The sequence below is a fragment of the Crinia signifera genome, chromosome 1 (assembly GCF_055691185.1).
Source record: "Crinia signifera chromosome 1, ASM5569118v1, whole genome shotgun sequence".
Classification (NCBI taxonomy): domain Eukaryota; kingdom Metazoa; phylum Chordata; class Amphibia; order Anura; family Myobatrachidae; genus Crinia; species Crinia signifera.
This window is the reverse complement of record NC_139217.1, coordinates 384,198,011-384,224,780: the sequence shown is the minus strand read 5'-3', so window position 1 is coordinate 384,224,780 and position 26,770 is coordinate 384,198,011. Positions and strand designations below refer to the sequence as shown.

The window sequence follows — 26,770 nt, the reverse complement described above, 5'->3', positions numbered from 1 at the left end:
CAGAAATAAGCAATACAGTATGTTATTTTAGTAGCCAGTCTTCTTGTTGGGACCTTGCTTGGTTGACTTAGTTCATTTTAAGGAGACTGCAACTGATTACAGGAAGGAAGGTAAAAATATTTACTGAGCTAGGTTTAGTTTAAGTAATCAGTGTCATCTGATTTGACATTTTCCATTTGGTTGTGTATATTGTGGACTGGTAATTTCTGTAAAGATATTTCTTTTTCCCCTTGTGTTAACCTACCCTGTGTTAGTCCAAAACATGCCAATTTTTCTCTAAAAAGTTTGTTTCATAAAGCAACTCCTGCTTAAGGTGCCATGTTTAATACTACTGATGTGTGTGTTTGTGTTTCAGGCACATCTCTTGTCCAGGACATGAAGGCTTGTCTTGAAGGTGCCGGAAGAGATTTCTGTGACATCACTTTGTTGCTGGATGGACACCCGAGGCCAGCACACATGGCGATCCTGGCCGCTCGCTCCAGGTGTGCCTCGATTCTTTTATTTTTTATTTATATTGGCCAGTCTGCACACCTGGGTCATTTCCTAAATTAACATAGAGCAAAAAACATTCCCCCATAGTTAAACGTTGTTTTTTTTTTTTTTTTAAGTAATGGCTCTTTCCCAATAGCCATTGCGCCCACCATATTCTGTTGTAGTTTTAATTTGTTGCTTCATGTTTTGCATTGTTAACGTTACATGAAACTACACCCTGTGCTGGTAGCTGTCTGCTATAATCTTAGTGACTTGGCATTCTGCCCACTGCAAATGACACTAGTTACTAGCTGTACCGCAGAAAGGTCTCGATGAGTTACAGGGCCCGATTCTCAGTGTTGCTGTTTTTTGAAAATGGACAATGCTTATCTACTACACATACGCAGTGTGGTCACTTGAAGTTGCATACTAAATTGCATGTTCTTGAGAAGACCATTGTGGGGCATTTTTGAACATAGGTGGAGGCTGATAGACTGTGGGTTGTGTAATAGGAGTGTCATGTTGGTGACACAGAACCCCTGATACATTGGCCATATCTGTTGAAAGTTTCATAGTTCTATCTGCGTGAAACAGCACCTACCTGATGAGTCACCAATGGGGAATGCTGTTTTGCCAATTTTGTAGTTTGCAAGATTAATCTGGCGAATCTGCACAATACTCCTATAAGTGTTAAAGTGGGCCTTTACCTTCTTACATAGTCCATCTCACATTTATAAGGTGCATACACTCTGTTTTTTTTTTGTCCAGTGTGTATGCTGTGAGCTATCAAGTGAAAATCGCTGGCCGATAAATCGCTTAATGATTTTCACCCGGCCCAGCAATTTTCACTAGGGGTGAATCACTTGTTACAGTAGGAGACGGTGGAAAGTGGTTCACTTGGCCTGTAAGACGGCCGACAGCCGACCCAGTGTGTATGGATCTATACACTCGTGGACAGCTTAAAATAGCATTTGCATTTTTGCACTTTAGCTGCAATCGCATTTGCAGCAGGATTATGGCACAAATCAGAATCCGGCACATACTCCATGATCATACAACAGATGTCATTCCTTATTATGTGTCCTATTGTATTTAGTATGGTCAGTCTGTGAGACTGTTTTGGAACCCCCCCCCACATACACACACCTTTCCAGTTTTAAGAACCAGTGTGAATTATACAGTAATGTCACTTTCAGGCATGTGACTGGGGTATTTGCTGTCAAACAAGCTGGCAAATTCTTGGTTTATTGCTCCATGACTCTGGTGTAAATATAGCTACATGTGTGAAAGGGGCATTAGTTGTATATTTACTAAAGGACAATTTTTTTTAAATCTTTTTATTTTTTAAATCACTGCAAGGCCAACATTGATTTTAGATCGAATTAAAATCCATTCGTTTAATAAGTATATTCCAGCAAATTTGCTCCTTGATAAAGCCATGTTACTGTGCAGCTGGGGCAGATTTAAAATGTGCAGCTACAGTGTGTGTCCTACTGTCATTCTAAGGGGTGAATTCAATTAACAGTGGTAGGTTACTGAAGCTAATTGATCCACTGGGGCTGTCCAATTAGACCTGAAGCAGTTATCAGGTATTTTTTTTTTCACCTGCCTTAATAGGTTGAGAAAAAAATCCCGTTAAAGGTGCGTACACACGGACAGATTTTTCTGTCTGATCTACCTGGTGGGAACAAAAACCTGGAAATGTATGGGAGCAAATGACAATCAAAAAATTGTTCCCAAACACTTGAAAACAGACAGTGATCAGTCAGACAAATTGTTTAAATCATTCTGATGTAACAAATTTATCAAAGCATATATTTTTTTCTGTTTTCCTGCATTTGGGTGGAAATTTTTGATTGTCATATGCTCCCATTCATTTCAAGGTTTTTGTACCCACCAGATAGATCAGACAGAAAAATATTTACATGTGTACGCACCTTTACTGATGCTGTGACACACGCATCGGTGCACTTTTCACATATTCTGTGGGTTAACCTATTTTCATGCCCATTAACATGGCTTTTGTGGGAAATTTAATCCAATCGAGTCCAATTGCATGCCCTCAATATCGGGAGTCCCATTTTCACCCTGAGGCTTCCTCCCACTTTCACCCATGAAAATTTACTGAGGTTAATTTTAATTACTCCTGGGTTTATTTGGGTTTATTTTTTTATTTTTATTATTTGCTGCTGCCTCTGCATAAGTGTGCAATTTGTTTATCCTGGTAGGACTTGTCCCCATACAAGGCAGAACCTGTTATGCCGTTTCTGCTCTGGCTTAGATATAACTAGGTGGCAATCTGTGAACAATGTAACCCCATCAGCTAGTTACAGTAGTAAGGCAGGTAGCATTTCTATTGATCTGCAGTTTGATAACTAGTCCAGTAGTCACAATAGAGCCATTTGTATCCTATGTGATTGTGTATCGTTGTTGTTGTTGTTGTTGTTGTTGTTGTTTTTATGTTAGACTGTACTATGTTATATTCTTTTTCTTCATGCCTGGTCTTCTGCAGCTACTTTGAGGCCATGTTCCGCTCATTCATGCCAGAGGACGGACAAGTGAACATCTCTATCGGTGAGATGGTGCCAAGCAAACAGGCCTTTGAGTCACTGCTGCGATATATCTACTATGGGGAGGTCAATATGCCACCGGAAGACTCCCTGTATCCTTTTGTATGTGAGCAACCACTCTCCATGATTAAAGCCATTTCACAAATACAATGGGCAGCTCTGTTCTACAGTTGGAGCCTAATAAAATTCATGGCACTAAAAAAAACTATTACTGTCCTTTAAACATTTTATACACAGTTTTGATTAAATGGAAAAACGGTTGCATATAAAATCCAGTACTTTTATACCCTTACTGGATTGTAACCCATTGATTCTGGCAACTTAACATGATTTGCATGAGGCATACCTGGGACTAGTCCTTGATTTCCGATGTATCCAAGTACCAAATTGGCTTTGGCTTTATGATCTGGTACCATTGCTGCTATTGTAGTCTGTTTATAACATTACCACCACATTTACACGAATAGCCTTCTGGCATCTAAGCTGTAAGATGAGAAAATAAATATACTTAGAACCTATTATCTATTGGAATTTTTTGAGCTTTAACCAAGCACTTTATTGTAAAACTGAATGCGGTATTTCTAATTGTTATCCACACAAAGGCCCCTATTCTGATTTACATGCTCCCCTGCGTGTACTCGCAGGGGAGCAATTATTTGCAACTGCACATAGTCATTTCTGCACATGTGCAGCCGCTGTGTGCAAGTGGCCATGGTGAATAGATTTTTTCGCCGGGCGTTTGCACACAACAGTGCAGGCAGGGGATGTGCCCATGGGAACGCACAGTTTCATGGGCGTCCTCATGGGAATTCCCCTATGATGTGGGGGAGGGCAGTTGTCATCGGCGGATGTCTGCTACCTGCCCGCTTTCCGCACAGGGCGTCTGCAAATCTGAGACACCACAGATGTTTCGAATCTGCAAGCGTTTGCAAAATCATTCAATGGTCCTCGCTCATCAAATTGGTATAATTCATTAATAAGAGAACTGTAGAGCTTGGCCAATCACAGACCATAGGCTCGTTTAGGGAGTCTGTAATATATTCCTTAACATGAATCCTAGTTACTTGTTTTCTGCTCCCTATTACTATGGATTCTTCAGCAACAGGCTGCAGGCCTATTGCCGGCAAAACCTGGAGATGAATGTGACGGTGGAGAATGTGCTTCAGGTAATTTTCCTAAAAGTGATGAAGTAAGAGATGTTTACAAGCTGTAACTGTTCATGATCATAAATGGAGGCTCTACTGACAGACTGATAGTAAACACAACAATCTAAGTGGTTATCTGAGTGTTTCCATATACATTATACTGTAGTACAGATGTGTCCACATACATGTTGCCTCAATGCAGCGGGATATGCCGGACGTGAGTGAGCGGACAGGTCCTGGGCAACTCCATTAGCATTGGGCAACTCCCTTTTGCCAAAATAGCCTCTTATTTGCACCACATACAGCAGGCTATCCTACATATATACCATTTGTATACAGGTGTGGGCGCACACAATATAGCCATGCCACACATCTGTTCTATCAGCTTATGCTGCTTGTGCATCCTATTCACATCGTTTTGCGAATAAGACTCACTTTAAAGTATCACAATAAGTTGCTTAGCGCTCTAAAGTGACAGCATGTCATGACTAAAAGGGCTGATCGCCGTGTAGGTAAGCAGGGTTAGGTATGTGATACTGGCATTATCGGTGCGGAGTATCCCAACACCACAGAGGTAAGTGTCCTAACCCTCTCCTCCTACCTGCAGCATGATCCTAACCCACCCTGTAGTGCTGGGCTTATGTGAGGTTGCTGGAAGTAGATGGTAAAGCAAGTAACAACATACTGAGTCTGTGGCTTACATTTTATATGCAATTTCTCATTTTAGATCTTAGAAGCTGCGGATAAGACCCAAGCTCTGGATATGAAGAAGCACTGCCTTCACATCATAGTCCATCAGTTCACCAAGGTTGGTGGCATCTTTTCTGGGGCTCTGGGAACATGTTGTCATCTCCTCTGTCGTGTTGGAGCTGTCTCTTCTACTGGCTCTTGAAATAATACCGTGTTCTGTGTCTTAGCTGTCATGTTTGTGTGAGTACGCCCTATTCTGTAGCTTCTTGCTTGGAAAGCGAACATGGTCTTTCATCTGAATTCATCATCTTTTATTAAAATAATGGAGCACAGGGATTTTCTCCTCTCCAGCTACATGACCCTTCCCTTGTCTGTGCTGTGAACAGACCATTATTTACCAGGAAATAATCACTTGTTTTTTGGGGGTTTCTTTACACCATTTTGTTCTATGGCAAATCCATTGTGATTTCTGCTGTATGGTTGACTAAGGCTACTTGTGGCCCCCAAGTTTATAGTCCTATAACACTCATGTCCCATTTCTGCAGTTCTTTTTGGTTCATCATACCATCCATTCCATAGTAATGGCTATGAATGATCAGCAGTACGTCTAAAATTCTACATTTCATTGTCTGTCTGTTATTGATATTCGTGCACTTACCACTTTAAACCATGTGGACCAATAAAACCATTATTTATTGTTTGTCTGTTTGTCTGTCCTATCGCTGTGCATGATTACTATACTTATTTAATCATAACATTCTAGTAAAGACAGACCTATGTTTGCTAGTAACCCCCCCCCCCACAAGCAAGATCCCTGCTACACCCCACGCTAGCACTTGTCTTTTAAGCAGAAATCCTTACATCCGTACAGATGAGTCATCAAAGCCTTTGAGGGCCAGATGTATCAAGCTTCAAAAAGTGGAGGGTGATCAACCTCCAGCCCATCAGCTCTTGCCTGTCATTTTTCAAACCCAGCCTGTGATATGCCAGTTAGGAGTGGTTTGTTTATCACACTCCATTGTATCACTTTTTAAACCTTTATACATCTGTCCCTAAATCAGAAACCTCATGCTTTTTTATATATTCATACTTTTGTATGATCATATTCTCTTACACACACACAGATTTTTGGTGCAAAATGCACTTCGCATCTGACATGCCAAAATAAGAATTATGGGGCGTAAAGACTCTTTGATCCTGGCTTACGTCGATACCGAATCGATATAGATGTCTGCCGGAATCGAACCGGAGGGCGGCGGAAGGGGGGGGGATGCTGCTTAGAGCAGATCAAGATCGAAGCAGAAATAGACTTGCCATACAAGTTTATTTCTGCTTTCAATCCCAATGCCGCAGAGATACACATCAGGATCGAATCTGTATCAAAGGCAGTTAACACGCTTCGATTCAGGGTCTTTTTCGTTTCAATTTTGCTTCTATAAGCAAAATCAAATCGGAAAGGATCCCGAATGGAAGCATGTTATAAGGAGCATTAGAAAGAGGTAACTTTAGAGCTGTGTGTTGTATAGAACTTATACATAAGGCAAGCAGCTGAGGTGCGGTACAGGGGTCCGACAGTCGGGATCCCGACAGTCATTAGACCGACGTAGGGATCCAGACTGGCCGGACCCAGACAGCATGGTGAGCGCAACTAAGCCCCTTGCGGGCACAGTGGCTCGCTACACGAGCCATGTATTCTCCCTCTATGGGGGTCGTGGACCCCCACGAGGGAAAATAGCAGGTGGTCGTCGGGAACCCGGCTTTCTGTGTTTTGACAGTCGGGATCCCAACGTCGGGTAAATGCCTGTCGGGACCCCGTCCGGCACCCAGCAGCTGTGTCTGTTTTAGTAAGGCATAAATGGGGCATATTGGTCTTGCTCACATTAGAGAGATCAGCAAGTGACTGCACATAGAGGTATCTGTTGTATTTAAAGGCTGCCCAAAAATGATCCCATTTCTAACCAATCATTCATAGATGTTGTAGGGTTTGGTTTTTTTTTTTGGCCATAGACCATACATGGCAGATATAAAAGTGTCACCATGTGCTAGATCATAGTGTTCATTTAAAAATCCATGCAGTTCCTTTTCCCTAGTGCTTCTAGCATATCAGTGCTGAAATACAGACCACACTGTGCTAGGAGCAACACCCCAGGCTGGGAAGAGGAACTGCATGGCGTTTGAAAGATTCAGGGGAACTAGAATGAACACTAGTACAGGAAAGAAACTCCTACCCTAAAGAGCTTACAATCTAAATTAATAATGGACAGGATACGGTTTAAATAAAATTTAACTTTTATTTTGCCAAAGTAATATAAAATGCTCAAACGTACTTGGAGCATGTAAACCAGTTATGGGTAACCTTGACACTCCAGCTGTTGTTGAACTACACATCCCAGCATGCCCAGCATCAGTTTTAGCATGGCCAAATAGTGAAACGGTAGCAGGACATGCTGGGAGGTGTAGTTCAACAACAGCTGAAGTGTCAAGATTAGCCATCACTGATATAAACATACTTTCAAAAGTGCAGTGTTTGATGCATGTGAAAATTATTGACCTATAGTTCATTCAAAAAATTTCCCACCCAAAACGTTCTTTTCAAATGTAATTTTTAATTTACTGAATTACTGTGATTTAAATGACACCATTTATTTTTATCTTATACAAATGTGATCATTCCTGTCTTTAAGAATGGAAACAAAAGCTGCTAGTTGTGTTAAAATGATAAACTCATTGAATCATTCACTTGTGCTGAGGAATAATTAGCTCGGACTAAGCCATAACAGTGTGTTACACAACCAGAACGTCTGAGATGTGCTGATTTGTGTCAGTAAATATAGCAGGTCAGATTACTGGTTACATGAGACAGTGCTGTGTGTGTTATAACTGAGTAACTTTATGTTCACATCTTGAACAATATATAAATGAAAAGTGCAACCCCATAATGCCTCAGGCTTTTGCTGGACCGTGTCTGAGACACGGGGCAGAAAATGTAGATTTTTAGCTACTAATGCAATATGTGCCCCAACATAAGGAATGAAAGTGTTATAACATGGAGCCGACTGCTTGTTGTCCAAGTAGAAGGTGGCTCATCCTCCTCATTTCTGCTCCTTTCCTTCCTCATTTGAAGGTTGCCAAGCTACCCAACCTGCGATTGCTGAGTCAGCCACTGCTAATCAACATTATCGAGTCTTTGGCCAGTCATATCTCAGACAAGCAGTGTGCAGAGCTGGGCTCAGACATATGAGCGGCTGATGGCTTCCTTGGATCCAAGTCTTGGACAGTTTGGCCGGTCCCAGCAAAACGTTGAAGCATTCCTTACCACTGACACGGACTATCCTCCAGGAAACATGGGACCATGACGATGAATCTACCTTATGCAGGAGCAGCGGTGTTCAGATAAATAAACAGCAGTGACTTTTAATGTTAATAGTCAAAACATATACCTTCCATATTATAGCAAAAACCTCTTTCATTTCAAATGCAGATATACGGGCTACTAATATCATGTTGTGTATTAAACACTACTTCAGGGGACGTGTAGTTAAACATGCGAAGTAGCTAGAGTTATACAACTGCTTATGGTGCGCTCCCCGTGGTGTCTGTGGCTGAATTATCTGCAGCCTTTGTGTGCTCCCATTTCTCATGGTGAAGTAACTTTTATTTGATTAGATGATCATGTAGCTCACAATTGGGTCAATTCTACCTTTAATGCACAATAACACCCTAAGCATTTGTCCTTCAGCTGGTGCAACCATCTACAAGTCCTCCCTCAATCTTTATCATGGCATTTACACAACTCCATGCAGACATGATTGCTTAGAGATTGTGGTGTATAATACTTCAGAGGAGACCATAGGAACCAGTCCAGCCAAGCCCCTGAAAGTAGGAGATGCAGGACACCCAACTATAGTGTATAGAGAGATCACAGGCGGTGTAGCAGCCATATGTGAAAATGAAACCATTTTGGGTAGTGCATAACAGCGGAGGTACTGTATACTCTTATTCTAATGGGGTCATTTATCAATGGTTTTGCCTCTGTACTTTTATATTGCCTTTAAAATATTTTGACAAAGCTGTTGGTTGATAAATAATCCTCTATGGGGGTTCAATCTATGCCGATATTTTCAACAGGTGAAATATCTGCATTCGCCTATTCAATGCTACTGATAATGACCGCATTGAAATCTGCATGTCAAATTTACGGCCATTTTTCGACAATCCGTGGACTTTCTTAGAGTCGGAACATAGAATTCTAACTGTCAAGTTACTATTGCATCAGACTAAGATTGGACGGGATTCCGACAGTTGGGACGTTCCGACAGTCGGAATCCCAGATTGAATACCCCGCCCCTAAATCTTTAGAAAAAAATAAATACGTTCAAGCTGGCACCATATTTTATAGTATACATGTGAAAGCCTTATATATAAAGAAATGTGTTTCTACCTTACAGTTCCAATACTTGCAGTTAGTATGGAAGCAGTAGGATATGACGTCCCTTCTCTTACACATGATGTGGCAGCATTGTTTATAGACAAATTGGCTCAGAGTAATTCTGGGAATTTCACAACATTTTCTGCTTTGCTAATTTTTGGACCATTTAATTTTCTGTATATATAATATAAATGTTCAGAAATGACAATCTCCAGTGATAAAGTAGATGTACTATGATATTTTGGCTTTCTTTTAGTTATTTTTTTGGGCAATACTAAATAGTTTATGGATTAAATACCCATTCCAGAATAAAGTATTGCACTTCCTGCAAATTGTTCTCCCAAGAATGTGCAGGCCGCAGGAAAGGATTGTGGTTTAGATTAAGCAACAACACCATGTTGGTAAATGCATTTTTTACAATGTACATAATGCTGCCTGAGTACCAAAGAACATAGACGTACATACAGGATACCTGTGTGTAGCCAGTTCCCACTACTGCACTTTCCTGAACGTTATGGTAGTTGTCTAATTCAAAATGCTTTCATGGGGAAAACTGTGGGCGGGTCATTCAGGTCTACTGCAAAATACAACACATTGACAGACGTTCGCAAATGTGGTTGCCAACCCAATTTCCTGGTGCCTTGGCAATCCATTACAGTTGGTGTGATACCAAGCTAAAGAATGGGTGGATTTGTTTTTTATTGTTTTCTATTTGCAATGGATAACTTGATTGAATCTCTGAGACTGCAGCCTAGTCAAAGCCACACAGCACATAGCTTTTACTGGAACGGTCATCCTTTTGTAAATGTATTTGTGAATGTAGAGTAAAGACCGCCTTCTGTACCTGCGACAGTGGTGTTTTTTTCTTTACAGACAACCTGTCCCATTTGTGTCTGAATGGACTATTGAACCATGTAATTGTAGTAAGGGAAGAGCACAAAGAAAAAAACCCAGGTGGGATAAAAATACAAGAGTCATGTAAGAGCCTGCTCACCACCTGCATTATACCTGCTCCAAGGCACCTTTCCTTCAGCTACGTCAGCAGGCATGTTGTTCCGTTACCACACCGTAGTTTGGGGAGCAAAGATAATGCGGACAATGGTGTGACTTGCACACAAGTTCTAGAGCTGGGTACACTATATGCTGTGTACCCAGCCCGACATTTGCAGCAACAACACCTAGCGGGGGAGCTGGCATTGGCTTGTGCAACCATGCCGTTGATGTGCCCTCTCTAACATATCCTCCATTTGCCATGCGTGTAAGGCCGAAGGAAGATATTGCTGACGATGCGCAGGAGTGTGCATAGTCCGCAACATAGGACATACACACTAGGCAATGTGCCCAGATTGTTTTTCATTTAGTAGGGAGCTTTGTAAAAAGGGTTATTTACATAGTGAACTAGGCCATTATTGACCAAATGTGATCTTATTAGTAAGTGGTATTAGCATACATATTAAATTCAAAATAAATGACTGCATGTTTATATTCTGTACACACGTTCTCTTCCTAACCTTATAAAGTTTGTGGGCTTCTGTATTTAAATGTATATAGTACTGTACATTGCATTGTTTATATGGCTGTAATGCGGGTACTGATCTTAGTCATTTGCAAATAAAATACCTGATATTTATTGTAAACAAACCTCCTGATTCTTGATGTTTCTGTCCCAGCATCAACCACACACACAGTAAAGGTGTGGTTATACCAAAGCCAGTATCAAGCAATGGACTATATTTTGTAGAGTGGGTGTGTAGGTAGACTGAAAATGACAATGATTCCCCACAACAAATCTATAGAACTTTCCACTCCCCTAAGAAACATACAGTGGTTTTGAGTGCTTGCAGATGAAAAAAAGCTGAAGCGTTTCTCCAAAAAAACAATGTCGCTGGCTCCCACTCACAGCTTCAAGGTAAGCAGTTTTTATCTTATTTCTTTGCCTCTGCTGTTTGCAAAAAATGGGGAGAGACAATTTTAATCTATAAGAATATCCTGTTTGTCCATCTAAGGAACATAACAGACCCAGAGGGACGCTATCTCCTACTAATAGGATCTATTTCATCAGTAGTTTTCTCACTTTTTTTTCTCTCTTTATGGCCCTATTCTGGACCAATCAGAATTTTTTTTAATCTTTTTTTACACCACTTAGGAAGAGTTGCACAAGGACACATCTTACACACACAAACACACACACACACACACTGCTTACCAGCCTGTCCACTCTTATAGCATCAGAGGTCGCTTATAGCGCACACACCACCATGGCTGCCATCATAAACCGTGGGGCTCGGGACTGAAAAAATTGGCAGGGCCCCCCTCTCCCAGGGAGCATAATTGATTGGGGGGGGGGGAGGCTTGCAAAGTCAAAAGATAATTGTCCTGATAATCGCGAGTAAGCACAGCAGCAATCAGGTCTAAATTGGGCCCAGTTAAAATGTAAATGTTAACCAAAGTCTGCTCCTAACATAACCCTAACTGCAAGAGGAGAGTGGATTTGTAAAGGAGGAGAGGGTGGGGGTAGAGTACAAGAGAGGGGTTGCAGAGGGAGAGGGTTTGGGTTTGAAAGTTTATGAAAGAAACTGTTAATAGTTAAATTAACAATTCACACTCCTGCACGTTGGTAACGATGATTGATGTCTGCCTAATGCTGCCCATACATATGTGAGATTGCATGCAATCATTCGATTTCGGCAACATCTGGCCGATAAATCGAATGATTGCATGCATTTTTATGCTGACATTCGACTCGATGCGCAGGCACGCCGTCGAATGCCGCATCGATAAATATTATGAGCTTCACATAATAATTATCGAATTGCATGTGGTTTTTAACCACATGCGATGGCTTGAATGCAATCAGCGACGGGTTCGGGGAGTGGTGCCGTGATGGGGTCCGGAGCGCTGTCGGGGAGTAGGTATCCTGGCTGGGGAGGCATGGCGGCTGTGTAGCGGGGACTGGAGCGCTGGAGCTTTCAGGCGGATGTCCCATCACATCTGATCGCATAAGTGTATGGGCAGCATTACATGCAGGTCAATTTGGCTATATACCCAAACTACCTGCATGCTTAGGGGGTCCTGGTGGCCTATACTGTTTAGTGTGTATGCACAATATTGGCTGCCCATGACCGATTATAATTAACTACAGTATATCTGCTTTGGCCAGGTCGGCTAGTGCTAGGCCTTTAGATATTGCATGTGTTAAAGTTGATCTGATCCTGATACAGTACAGTTATTAAATGCAGTTATTCCAAGTCCTTGATGGCTTTAAATGTCTCCAGTACTAGATTATGTAGTAGATCATACTATATTGTTATACTGACCTTGTGATCTGCTGTTTTACATAGGTCTTGTCTGTATTTGCATATGTATTGTCATCCCTTTATTTATCTCTCTAATAACTTTACCACCATAAACTATTGTAACTATGCGAGTTCTGCATCTCTGGCTTTACAACTCTTAAAAACCATTCTATTAAGTGCCCTAAAATGTGAAAGTAAAACTAATTAGCATGAACTGGCAACTACAGTATACCACAGCTCTATGTAAGCCAAACGAGTATTTGTAGGGGAATTAACATTATTCTTTCAACTTTTGCTTATTGCCCTATACAAAAAGTCATCAATTGTATGTATGTATGTATGTTTAAACATGGCTTTAATGATGATTTAATTACCTGATCGGGAAAGTTATCTTTATGGTCTACATTCTTACTTGGTGTTAATCCGTATCTTGTTTAACAATACAGTCTCCACCTCCTTTCAGCAGCTTGTCACTGCTGCAAACAATACAGTAGATAACTAGTTACCTCACAGGTTATAATTTACTAAACCACGAGTTTGCCAAGATTTAGAAACTGTTGAGACTCTGAGATCCACTGGATTTATTAAAGGTAATTTGCCACTTTTAGACTAAACCCACCTTTGATACCCATCTGTAAATGGCAAGCGGTCTCCCTGCAAAATGATAACCAGCACTATGCCGTGGACCGAGATAAAATACCGTGATCACAATGTGTACGGCCCGGCGATGAGCGGTGATGCGTAGGTGATCCGCATCATCGCTGGGAAAGCCGTTCGGGCAGGGGGAAAGCCGCTCAGTGTGTATTCACTGAGCGGCTTTTCCCCCAGTGATGACAGCAGTCATCGCTGTCCATACAGGCTAGGAAATATCTCCCAGTGTGTATGGACCTAGTATCTCTGCCCACTTTCTCCATCCAAGACTTATAGACCTGTCACCTAAACCTCTCAGTAACCTAGTGGCAGACCTAGATTTTTGAAACGTTGAAGAAGCTTGAACGGTCATGTGGGCCCAACAATAATAGGGCAACTTCCAACAAGGTCAAAATGTCCTCTTCTCACAGCACTCCCTTCCCCCCACTTAAATCATCAGCACCCCCTCAAATAATGACCTCACTGAATACCCCCCCCCCCCCCCTTCAGTAGTCACCTCACAGCATTTTCTCCCCAGTCCCCACCCTCTTTAATAAGCACCTGGCAGCGCACACCACTTTCCTTGACCCAGGTTCCTTCTCATCTGTCATTGCTCCCAGTCTCCTTCCTGGGATGGGCCCTCTCAGGCTCCACCATTCCTTGGAATGTTTCTAAGATAAGTTCTGCAGGATGTCCGGAACTGTTTAAAATGCATGTTTCCTGCTATTTACAAGGTGTAAATTACGGAGCTAGAATACAACTTCTACTAGCTCCCGCTTGGTTCATTTCATAGTAGATCTGCCCCTGCACTGACCAGCTCTTGCATTTTTTAGTATCTTTTTTTTTTTCCCCCCAGCCAGAAATGTGGCACTGTAGCAGGGGACAAACAGGAAGCATGCTTTAAACCAGGCTTGTCCAACCCGCGGCCCGCGGGCCGCATGCGGCCCAGGTCGGGTAGGAATGCGGCCCAGTGCATTTTATAGATATTCTAAATATAAATTATAGGGCAACTCCGCCCGCAGCAGCGTCTCCGTGCTGGCCGCGGCACTGTGCCCAAAGTAAAGATGGCCGCGGCCAGCATCGAGTGCTCCCAAACTTAAAATGGCTGCGGGAGCGCTGGTGTGCATGCGCAGGCGCACTCAGCTGCTCCCGCGCGAAGGACGTCTGTGCTGGCTTCCCCCACGTGATTCATCCCAGCAGCGCGCAGGGCTGGATGATTATTTGATGCGTGGCGGCAGCGTCGGCAGGAGCAGGCAGCCAGGCCAGCGGTGACTTATCATACCCCCACTACCATTAGCTGTGGTGAGTAATCACTACAGGGGGCATTTTGAATATAAGTGGCATTACCAGGGGGCATTATGAATATAATGCCCCCTGGTAATGCCACTTATATTCATAATGCCCCCTGGTAATGCCACTTATATTCATAATGCCCCCTGGTAATGCCACTTATATTCATAATGCCCCCTGGTAATGCCAGGGGGCATTATGAATAGAAGTGGCATTACCAGCGGGCATTATGAATATAAGTGGCATTACCAGGGGGCATTATGAATATAAGTGGCATTACCAGGGGGCATTATGAATATAAGTGGCATTACCAGGGGGCATTAGAAATATAAGTGTGAATTAATTAATGAGCATCAAGGTGTGGGGCATATGTTTAATGGGCATCATTTGTGTGGCATATGTTTAATGAGCATCAATGTGTGGGGCATATGTATAAAGGAGCTTCACGCTGTGGGGCATTTGTATAATGGAGCTTCACATTGTGGGGCATATGTATAATGGAGATCACGGTGTGGCATATGTATAATGGAGCATCACGGTGTGGCATATGTATAATGGTGCATCACGGTGTGGGACATATAGATAATGGTGCATGACAGTGTGTGTGGTATATGTATAATGGAGCTTAATGTGGGGCATATGTATAGTGGGGCATGTGTGTCACCTGGCACTGTGGGGGCATGTGTGTCACCTGGCACTGTGGGGGCATGTGTGTCACCTGGCACTGTGGGGGCATATGGCACTGTGGGGGCATATGGCACTGTGTGGGCATATGGCACTGTGGGGGCATATGGCACTGTGGGGGCATATGTGTCATATGGCACTGTGGGGGCATATGTGTCATATGGCACTTTGGGGGCATATGGCACTGTGGGGGCATATGTGTCATATGGCACTGTGGGGGCATATGTGTCATATGGCACTGTGGGGGCATATGTGTCATATGGCACTGTGGGGGCATATGTGTCATATGGCACTGTGGGGGCATATGTGTCACCTGGCACTGTGGGGGCATATGTGTTATATGGCACTGTGGGGGCATATGTGTTATCTGGCACCCTGTGTCAGAATGTGAATTTTTACTCATTTCCTGTTTCAGAATGTGTATTTCAGCTTATTTTCTGTGTCACAATGTGAATTTTGGCTTATTCTGTGTGTCACAATGTGAATTTTTACTCATTCCCTGTGTCACATTGTGCATTTCGGCTTATTCTCTGTGTCAGAAAGTGAATTTCGGCTTATTCTCTGTGTCAGAATGTGAATTTGTACTCATTCCCTGTGTCACATTGTGAATTTTGGCTTATTCTCTGTCAGAATGTGAATTTTGGCTTATTCTCTGTGTCAGAATGTGAATTTCGGCTTATTCTCTGTGTCAGAATATGAGAAACAATGTCAAACATCTCACTAACTTCATTTCCAATTAAGTTTAATATGTTAACTATGTTGTCTATGTTTTTTTTGGATGATCAGGTATCGTTACTGTTATTTTATTTTATGTGCGGCCCAAACCAAATTTTCATCTTCTAATGTGGCCCAGGGAAGGTGAAAGGTTGGACACCCCTGCTTTAAACTGAGTAATAAAGTAGTGAATAAGTATGTGTGGCGGAGTATATATTTAATGAAGATGCGAGCTCAATTTGGGTGTACCTGCTCTGTCGCACTCCCCTGTTAAATTATTGGTTAGGAGTTTGAGCTCTGGGGGTCAGATTTCCACAGTTTATGCCAGATTCTTCCCAGCGTTCCTTGTTCCCCTCAAACTTAACTTCAAGACAGGTGTACATTCGCTCTCTAATGAGGATTTGTACCCAGTGCTCTAATGAGCACTGGCTATAAATCCTGGGTTCTATTAAATCTGCCACTCCCTGTGTAAGATACCACAATGTTTTGTTTTTTTTTATGTTCTCCACAGGGTATATCATACACCAGTATTTTTTACAAGGAGCTGACTTGCGGTCTGAGGGGCGCATTTATCATTATATTGCGATGCCGGCGTGATGACATCGCCGGGCATCGCATTGCGGTATCATCTGATACCGCCGAGATGTATCAATATAGGGACGCAGGGACAGGGCTCTGAAAGGAGCCCGTCCCTGCGAAGCCCTGACCCGGAAGCCAGGGGGTCTGCGCATGCGCGGTTATGCGCCGACCTCTCTGACCGCACTGCTCGGCAGTGCGATGTGTAGCCATAGGCTATCAGAATGGCGATAGCCCAGGGGTGCGATGCCGGGCTGCCCGATGTTGATACATCGGGCAGCTTCGCATCCCCCATAGAAACCTATGGGGGATGTGGCCGGCAGCGGTGCAGGGGGGGATCGCAGCAGGGATCGGAGATTCCTGCTGCGGTCCCCTTTAATACATTTCGGTGATACATAATATTTGCGGTTAACCCCCGAAAACGGGTGTTTTCGGGGATTTAACCGCAAATGTTACTTGATAAATGGGCCCCTTAGGCTGCTTGCCTGAAATGTGGCATGGGAAACTAAGGAGTTTGGCACATTTTGTGGGATTCCCTTATGGTGTCCCCCTTCCTGGGTCAACATATGGTGTAATTTTGGGGGTTTATTTATGGCCCCATCTCCATTTATTATCACCAAGAGTTTGTCTTATAGGTTATTGTGGCATGGTCTTGGTTTGCACCTAATCATCCTTACCCTTAGTATTAGCTTAGTGTTAATGTGACAAATCAGGAAAGGTATCTATTTACAAACCGCAACTCTATTGGGTACATTTACTAAAAGGAGAGTTCTATTGAAGATCGGAACAGATTCTACTTCTTATTTAGCACCTTCTAGAAAATAATAGATACATAGATACAATCAGATTGGTTGCTATGGGCAACATACCATCTTTAAAAGCATTCCCATCTTAGTAAATTTACCCACATAGGGAAATCAATGTGTCTTGATACTTCCAACAGCCGGAAATATCAGCAAACACCTATTCAATGCGGCCAAATTGAAGCCATGCAGATTTGACTCTTTAAAAAGTCAAATCTGCTTTGGCAAAAAAAACATTTCCAACTGAGATGAGATTGATAGCTATAATCACTGGTGCCAGGGCCAATGTTGTCATGAGGGACACTGGCCCTGACAGATCGCCAGTGGCACATCGCTGTGCTGAGTGATCTAGCATCATTTATCCGTGTGTAGGCCCCTTAAGTTCCATGAAAAGTGGGATAGGTGGTGTCTTTCCAGGCTGAGCAGGCTCCTCTATGGACTCCTAGTTTATTTGTATTATCAGTGTTCAGGTTGTCTGGTGTGTATCCTTACTGGCTTTTAACACCTTGTTAACACCTTGTCTGTTCCTGAGTTTTCTCTACATTGTATTTGCACATTTGTTGTTTTATTTATTTATTTACAGTTTCTTATATAGCGCAGCAGTATCCGTTGCACCTTACAATTGTAGACAGTGATAAAACAAACTGGGTAACAACAGACAGACTTGGAGGTAGGAGGGCCCTGCTGCAAGCTTACAATCTATAGGGATATAGGAGGGAAACACAAGGACAGGCACCAGTAATAGCATAGCAGTCCCACCAAGTTGCAAGTCCAGAACGGGAGCTATATAATACATAAGTGCCTCAGAGGGTTATACGTGTGGAACTTAAATATGAAGAGGTGAGTTTTCAGGAACACTTGAAAATCTTTAGGCTAGTGGAGAGTCTTTATTGTGCGTGGAAGGGCATTCCGTAGGATGGGAGTCCTGTAATAGTGAATGGGAGCTAGTGATCCATGCAGAAGAGAGACGCAGATCTTATGCAGAGCGGAGTGGTCGAGATGGGAGATATTTTGTGATATGTAAAGAGATATATGCTGGTGCAGTATGGTTAATAGCTTTATATGCGAGTAGAAGTGTTTTATATTGAATATGGTAAGATACAGGCAACCAATGGAGGGACTGGCAGAGTGGATCTTCAGACGATGAGCATCTTGCAAGGAAGATCAGCCTTGCAGCAGCATTTAAAATGGATTGTAGTGGTGAGAGTCTGTTCTTGGGAAGACCAGTTAGGAGACTATTGCAATAATCAATGCGGGATATAATGAGTGCATGGATAAGAGATTAAGTAGTGTCTTGTGTGAGATATGGTCGAATTTAGATGCATGTTTTGGAGACAGATTGAATGTGGGGAAGAAAGAACAGTTCAGAGTCGAGGATGACCCCAAGGCAACGAGCTTGCGGGGTAGGGTAGATTGTCGAGTTGTTAACAGTTATGGAGATATCAGGATGATAACTGTTCTTGGTTGGTGGGAATATAAGTAATTCCGTTTTGGAAATATTGAGTTTGAGTTGGGGAGAAGACATCCAAGATTAGATGGCAGAGAGACATTCAGAGACTCGGCCCAAAACCACTGGTGGCAACTCAGAGGTTGATAGATTTGAGTATCATCCGCATATAAGTGATACTCTTTTTCTTGAAGGACTTTTTATTTGTGTTATTGTTTTTCTCAGAAACCAGTTACATGCACTATTAGGTGCTCTAACTACAACACACTTTCTGCACTTACAGTATATTTTGTGTACTTTGCTAATGACAACATGGTTGTCTTTTGTTTTATTTTGTTTACTAAGGAAAAATACCTGATTTAAAAAAAAAATAGGCAGGACAGGCTTATCTGGCATGTGAAGTGCACCAGTAAACAACATTGTTATGTATGGCATTGCGCAATGTTTATTAACAACACACACTACATAAGGGGTGTACCATATGACACCCGCCAACCCTGCTATACTGCCACTAGCCCAGGCTGGTAAACCACTGTTCTGGTTAGCAGAGCATTCTGGGAGTTCTCACCCTCTATTGCCCTGATTTATTTTCCTTCTACCAGCGTTGGCTTATCTATTATTTATTTTTTGCAACATTTTTCGGCTTTGTCGGTGCATGTATGTCCACCCTGTAATACATAGGTTTTTTTTGTGTGTGTGCCTTATTGCATATGCATACGGTCAGCATAGGTCAAAACTGGGGGGTGGTCTGGGGGTGCCACCAAATCGCCCAAAACATACTTTATTATTTATTCTCCAGCAACTACTCCTAGTCATTCTGCATTTGCAGACCCACAGGGAGTCTGCATTTGCTTCCTTGTTCTCCCCCCCCTGGACAAACTGCCACATGACACGATGAAGTCATGCCGCATTGTAGCATGACTAGGGTCATGCATCCGTCCTTTAAAGCCCACCCTCCCTGCTGGCTGCTGCACCACCCGCCTGCCATTCCCAGATGGCACCTGCTCCTCTTGCTGCCAACCCCATAGTCCATTGTGTGTGTCTAATATTGGCGTATTAATTTCAAGGGATACAAATATGCACCGTTTTTAAGAATTTGGGACAAAATAGTACACTGACTTTCATGTGTTGCCCAATGTATGGAGTATAAGGTAATATTTGCCTGCAAGACTGCACCCCTTGCAATAAGACCGCACCGCATGCAGTGATGCCACGCCCTTTTTAAGTGTACAATTTATTTCTTTAGAAATTCTGAAATCTGGATCTGTTGCATGGTGCAATGTAGGAGCATTTTCTAAGCAATATAGTCAAATGTATTCAGATTGCTTAGAAAATGCCCTGAAATATCTAAATGTGTGGCCCCCTTAAGTATACTGGGGCAGATGTATTAAGCCTGGAGAAGAGATAAAGTGGAGATAACTTGGAAGAGATAACGCACCAGCCAATCATCTGTTTTTGAAATATGACAGTTGGGATCTGATTGGCTGGTGCGTTATCTCCTTCCACTTTACAGTATCTCCAGTTTATCTCTTCACAAGGCTGAATACATCTGCCCCAATGTACATTATCTTTCTCCCATCAGGGACAATCTTCATGTGTGGCTGTAAATCTGTCTGAGAGTCTTATTGGCATTTTAAATGTCCTCAAAGCTTCCAGTCAGAAATCAGAATATGTACTAACAGTAGAGCGACTAGGGTCATTGACATATATAGATTCATTTAGGTCAAAACAAGGATGGTAACTAATCTGCATACATTGTAAGGGGGGGGGGGGGGGGTGGCTTATCTGATATTCAGATCAAATTTTGTCCAGCATTTGGGTCCAAATAATAAGGTGACTCACAATGTGTCCCAAAAACTTAATCCATGCTATTGCTATTTGACTTGACTTGAAATATAAACAGACATGGACAAACCTATTGGTGCCCTCATACAGCTCATTTAAATAATGCTTCATTCTTCCTGAAAAGTGATGGGATTAAAAGCTATTGTTCAGGTATAACTGGGGCAAAGAAGCTGTGAAAACAGTTACATTATTGCTTATTCACCAATGATATTTTAAAATGGAGTGGACAAATTTGTTGGTGCCTGTTAAACAATTCGATTATAGTGATATGTCATGCTAATTTTTTTATATATATATATATATATATATATATTTATATATATATATATATATATATATATATATATATTATCTCACATATCTTCAATCTTCCGATCCGTTATTCATACTATTTAAATAGAGAAAAGTTGTGACTGGTGTTTGGTGTCATCATGGACACTACACTGAACATGGACCAGAGACAACAAAGGGGAGAGTTGCCTGGGAAATAAATAAAGATCAGTGTTTTCACTTTAAATTCATGAATGTTGAATAGATATTAGGGCCGGAAAGGGTAGGGGAAAGGAGACGGGTGGTCAGGCGCAGCCAGGCACCAAAGAGAAGGGAAGCTACAAGTGAAAGAAAATAAAGCAGATAATTAACAAGAGCCATCAACAGCGCCCTCTACCCACCAATGCTGCGTGAGGTGGAACATACCGAACACCCTAGTTACGGCCCTGCAGCTGAGTGCTTCATCTTATATGGTGGTATATTTGCAGCTTCCAACATGAGGGACTGCCTGTAACCCTCAGTGAGGCAATATAAAACAGAACAAAACCACACCTGGAAATGGTATTATCTCCCTCCTGACACTGCCCATATCAACTGTAGATGGCAGCTGCACTGTGCCCCTCAACCCTCTACTTTGGCGGCAATCAATTATTTTGGGTGTCTGCCACACCCTTGCTCCACCAGTTCACGCTCCTGTGATCCAAACATATATTATTTGTGTTAAGCTCCATGCACACGTTTGCGTCCAATTGTCCTGGAATCACTCCTGCATTGTGTGCACATAACTAAATGTGTATATTTACCCCTTCAGTGGCACTCCAGAGAATTTTCTGGGGGTTTGCTGCAGTGCGCAGACTGGCAGCACCGCTGAGATCAGCTCCTCACTAGGCTTTGGCGTTGCCCAGCTCCTACTGCCTGGCTCTGCCTCCCTCCCCCAGCTGTGTACGGTGTGACCTTGTAATGTCACGCCGCACACAGCCGGGTTGCTGGGGGCAGGGCCGGACAGCGGTTGATGGACTGTTCAGTGGCGCTGCCCGGACCCGGATCCGGATTATGGAGCGCTCTCCAGAAAAAACTCACCCAGTGGGGACTGCTCCCTAAAAAAAAAAAAAAAAACACCATTGAAGGGGTTAATCCATATTTAAAACCTGATTGCTGCAGAAAGCCGCTGCCCACACAGAGTGACATCCTGCCCCGTGCAAGTCTGCAAGTGACGCGGTTAGGCCTTGTGTATGAGTGCCTCGATCTGCATGCATGCGCAGTAGTTCGATAATCAACAGGATTCTGAATTTGTAAGGATATTCATATGCCTATCCCAAGCATGTTTAAATTGTTCTACTGTGTTAGCCTCTACCACCTCTGATGGGAGGCTATTCCACTTATCCAATACCCTTTCTGTGAAGTAATTCTTTCTAACATTTCCCCTGAACCTACCTCCCTCCAGTTTCAGTGCATGTCCTCGTGTTCTATTACTTTTTTTCCTTTGAAGAAAATTTCTTATAAACTCGCCTATAATGTATATATTTACATGGCAGACAAGGACAAAGTAAGGGATTTTTTTGCTGCCTGCCCACATGTCTCTAAGGTAGAGTTTAGGACAATAATTTGAATGCCCCTAGAATATCAACAATGGTACAACAGAAACATTACTACAGTAGCATTGGGCTGTTATGTGCTTGTGTGGTTATCATCCGGGGCAAAATAAATCATCTCCATAGTTCTTAAACCGTCCACAGACCTAGTACACACGGGGCGACTTCAGCACAAATCGCTCAGCACACATCGCTGACACACGGCTATGCACCAGTTATGTGTGCAAAGGAATCTGTGCTGACCAGTGTTCTCTCGCTATCTGACTAGATCTTGAGTACATGCACAGAGCGATCTGTGCTTAATTTCTAAGCTATCTAGATAGAGCTCTTAGAAATGGGGTTAAAATTGCCCCATGTGTATGACCCCTTAGAAGTATATTTCTCCCTAAAAAGATATATGTTTATACATATAATCAATTTTTTTTTACTTGATGAGCCTACACCCACTTACATACCTCCCAACTGTCCCATTTATCGCGGGACCGTCCTGTTTTTTGGGACGGTCCCACCCCCCATCCGGGGCTAGCAGTGTCCTGCGGCAGGGGGGGGGGGGGCAGTTGGGAGTCTCCCCAGCCTGACTGAATAGACGCTGTGCGCATGAATTCACCTACGCAGAGGGTGGTAAATGGGGACATGGCTGCCTCATTTGCATACACCGCACCCTCATTTACATAGACCACGCTCCCTTTTCTGAGCCGCGCAAGTGTCCCTCTTCTGAAGATGAAAAAGTTGAGAGGTATACGCTTAGTGTTATGCTTCTAGGTTTGTTTGTTTTTTCTTTAGTGCTCATCTCCCTAATGTCACATCAAGATAATACATACGTCAGTAGCTTCAGTCACTAAACTAGTGAAAACACCATTCAAATACACCCAGTCAATGCCCGATGTGGGAAGATAATTGCTACATTATCCCTCCTCACTTTCTATTACAGACACACACAAAATGGCACCTAGTTCAGTCAGTCTGCATTATCTTACTGTTTATTTACACACAGCTGGGTATGTGATAAAAAGAGGCTTTTTTTTCTTCCCCCACAAAGAAAGCTCAATCCTCCCCCCATAACAAAGTAAGTTCAGCCTCCAATGTAGGAGGTGCAACAGGGCAGAGGCTAGACTCATTCATTTGGATGCTGTATATCTTGTACTACACTAGATGTTGAGGAGGCAGCTGATTTGTCTTGCAATATATATCCTACCTGAGATATATCTATAGCCCTGGAGACTAATGTGGACATGATAAGCACATGTGGGCCAGGAGGAGTCCTACAGCTGGCAGGTCAGTGCTCTGTATATTTTACTAAAGGTGCGTACGCACGGGCAATCTATCGCTGAGTGATATGATGCCGAGCGATATATCTCCTTTTTATGTCTCCTTTTTATCGGCGACCAGAGATGGTCGCTGATGAAAAGAAACCTCTGCCGGTGGTGCCGCAGAGGTAATCAGCTGGTCGTAGGAGCGATTATAACGGGGCTGAAAACGGGAGCGCGCACCCGGCGATTTATTGCCGGGGCACACTCCCATCACTGGCAATATGGTCACCAGCGACCATATTGGCAGCGATTTCAGCATATATCACTGCCGTATGTACACGGCTTTATAGACACCTGCTGAGGTCACTCTAGATTCAATGTATAGCTTAACTTTATGCCTATCAATATGGACAGCATATGTAATATGTATAAATATATATTGTTGTAGGTTAGACCGGACATTGTCGTGGAATCAACACATTAACATAAAGGTATTTTTGGTGCCAACTTAAATGTGTTTTTTTTTTTTCTTAATTACTGTTGATGAAATCCTTCAGACTCCTTATCCCATGGGCTAGTTGTAAGAGGTAAATGATACCACACCATTACATGTATGTAATATGTTACCTTCTGCGGAATGTGGCACCATATAATATAGGACAATAATAATCTAATAGGATAGGAAAATCCACTATCACTGGTTATAGTTCCTTCATTTAATTGCAATAATACCTATGTATGTATAGAATGTCACATTTGTGCAATGTTGTTTTTAAATGATATATAGGATGTTGGGAAAGATCTCAAAGGAAGAAAAACCAGGGGCAGAGTCTTCACCTTCTAATTATAGCCACAGCTCTTTTTCTTCCATTTGCCCTAAAAATAATAATGAGGAGGTCACAGATCAGCACAGACAGATGCAGACAAACCATGTGCAGCCTCAGCATGACCAATAATCCTCCCCCACCGTGACAGCACTACAACAGCCCGCAGTCAGAGGCTGCGTCTCACCTATTGTCTGCCAGAATCTGAAGATAGAAAGTAGTAGTATAAAATACTGCTTCAAAATATTAACTCTTAGCTGCCCGTACATCCGCGATGGATTGACAATTTTGGGGTGATTTCCCTAAACCGTTTCTAATGTATGGGCTTCATTAGTTGACAATTGTGATCAAAAGTTTGACCAACATGCTGGCCAATCTGCAATGGGTTGGAATTGCAATTGCAATCGCTAATGTATGGTGGCGATCGGTCCTTCGTGTGAATTCTTCCACTGCTGACAATTACTGTTATAGAAGTTACAATTAGGTGGTGTATGGGCATTTTAAGATCTGAAGATCCTCTCTGCATGGACACGCTTGTTCCTGTTACTGTTCTCCCCATTTTGCCCACATAAATAAGAAATGATCAGAATGCCAAGGGGTGCCCACTCTTCCGGGGATGCGGGGGACCACCTCAAGAAATCACAAGTCCCCTGCAGGATCTGGGAGATTAGGCAAGTATGGGTAGCCCGGATGGTGTAATAGTCAGCATTATTGCCTCACAGTGCTGAGGTCATTGTCTTAATTCCCACCATGACCCTAACTGTGTGGAGTTTGCATATTCTTACCGTGCTTGCGTGGGTTTCCTCTGGGTACTCCAGTTTGCTCCCACAATCCAAAAATCTACTGGTAGGATAATTGGCTCAATTTGAGTGTGTGTGTGTGTGTGTGTGCATGTGGTAAGGAACATAGATTGTAAGCTCCACTGGGGCAGGGACTGATGTGAGTGTTTAAGCATTCTCTGTAAAGCGCTGAAGAATATGTGTGTGCTATTTAAATTAATGGCAATAAATAAGTATGAGTATGCCTGATATATATATATATATATATATGTTAAGTATCCCTTATCCAATTATATCCATTATTATTAATGTACTTTTATTTTTTGCTAAAAACCTTTTGGCTACATCTGTAACTGGCACTACTGGGGAAATAACAGGTAACTGGCACTAAATATGTGCAAGGACATGATTGCTTGGCTTTCCTATTCAGTATCTGAGATATTACACAAACTTTGTTTCAGGTTTTAAAACCTTGTTTCATGCACAAATAAAATGTAGTTGTGTGTATTCCATGTGTTTGATGTGCTTATACAATATAAATGCAAGATACCTCAAGATACCTTATCTTATATAAAAATATTCCAAAATTCACAATAATGTGGTATCCAAAATTCTTCTGGTCCCGAGCATTTTGGATAAGGGATACTCAACATGTATCTGAGTAGATTGCATGTCTGATATAGAGTATACCAAATTGCACATGTGTCAGTTTTCCAATATATACCTTGGGTCCCTGTATAGCTTATTTCCCACATTGAAACCTTTGTAGTGTATACAACATTGTTACGTCACATGGTATGCTTGTGGATGGGATGAAATATACATGGACCTGTTATGTTCTGATCTATTATGAGCTTTAGGACTCTGCAACCAGTACATTTTGTGTAATCTACCTGTTCCACCCAGAGTAATCATATGTAGTGCACCCAAAATGGCTACCTTGCCTAGTACCTTACACGGGTGGAATATATATATATAGATCTGAGGTATTTATTATCTGAAATAACTTCACCAACCCTACATCATGCTTGTACCTCTTTCACATCGCAAAAATAACCCAGGTTACTGTGCGGTGTGAAAAAAGCCTTTTGAAAAATCCCGGATCCAACAACCCAACCCAGGTTGAAAGAAGGGTTAGTCTCGGGTCAGACCCGGGTTGTTGTGCAGTGCTAAGGGGTAACCTTGGTCCCAAGTGCTGCCTCCTCCCCTGCCCCAATGATGCGCCACCGCTCCGCCATGCCCATGATGACGTCAATGTGGGGAGCTTCACCTTGGAGATGCCGTGTGTGACCCGGCATTTGTGTTGTGAAAGGGGTATTGTTGTGCTCTCTAGTACCCGTTTCACACCGCACCTCAACCTGGGTAATTGCCTGGTCTGTGACGATCCGGGTTGAGGTGCGGTGTAAATGCATTAAAGCTTATAACCTGGGTCGACCAAACCGGCAATTCAACCCGGGTTATAAGA

At 42.6% G+C, this 26,770-nt stretch overlaps 1 protein-coding gene across 2 annotated transcripts in view; it reads left to right on the top strand.

Annotated features, from left to right (window-relative positions):
• Nucleotides 1-10,946, top strand: part of LZTR1 (leucine zipper like post translational regulator 1) — a 39,576-nt gene extending 28,630 nt beyond the window's left edge. For both annotated transcript variants that reach the window (XM_083151533.1, XM_083151532.1), the window contains 5 exons: nucleotides 356-482; nucleotides 2,984-3,133; nucleotides 4,102-4,207; nucleotides 4,914-4,994; nucleotides 8,001-10,946. In XM_083151533.1, coding sequence (XP_083007659.1) covers nucleotides 356-482; nucleotides 2,984-3,133; nucleotides 4,102-4,207; nucleotides 4,914-4,994; nucleotides 8,001-8,117 — 581 coding nt within the window. In that variant the 3' untranslated portion in view covers nucleotides 8,118-10,946. The remainder of the gene's footprint in view (nucleotides 1-355; nucleotides 483-2,983; nucleotides 3,134-4,101; nucleotides 4,208-4,913; nucleotides 4,995-8,000) is intronic.
• Nucleotides 10,947-26,770: the final 15,824 nt, after the last annotated feature.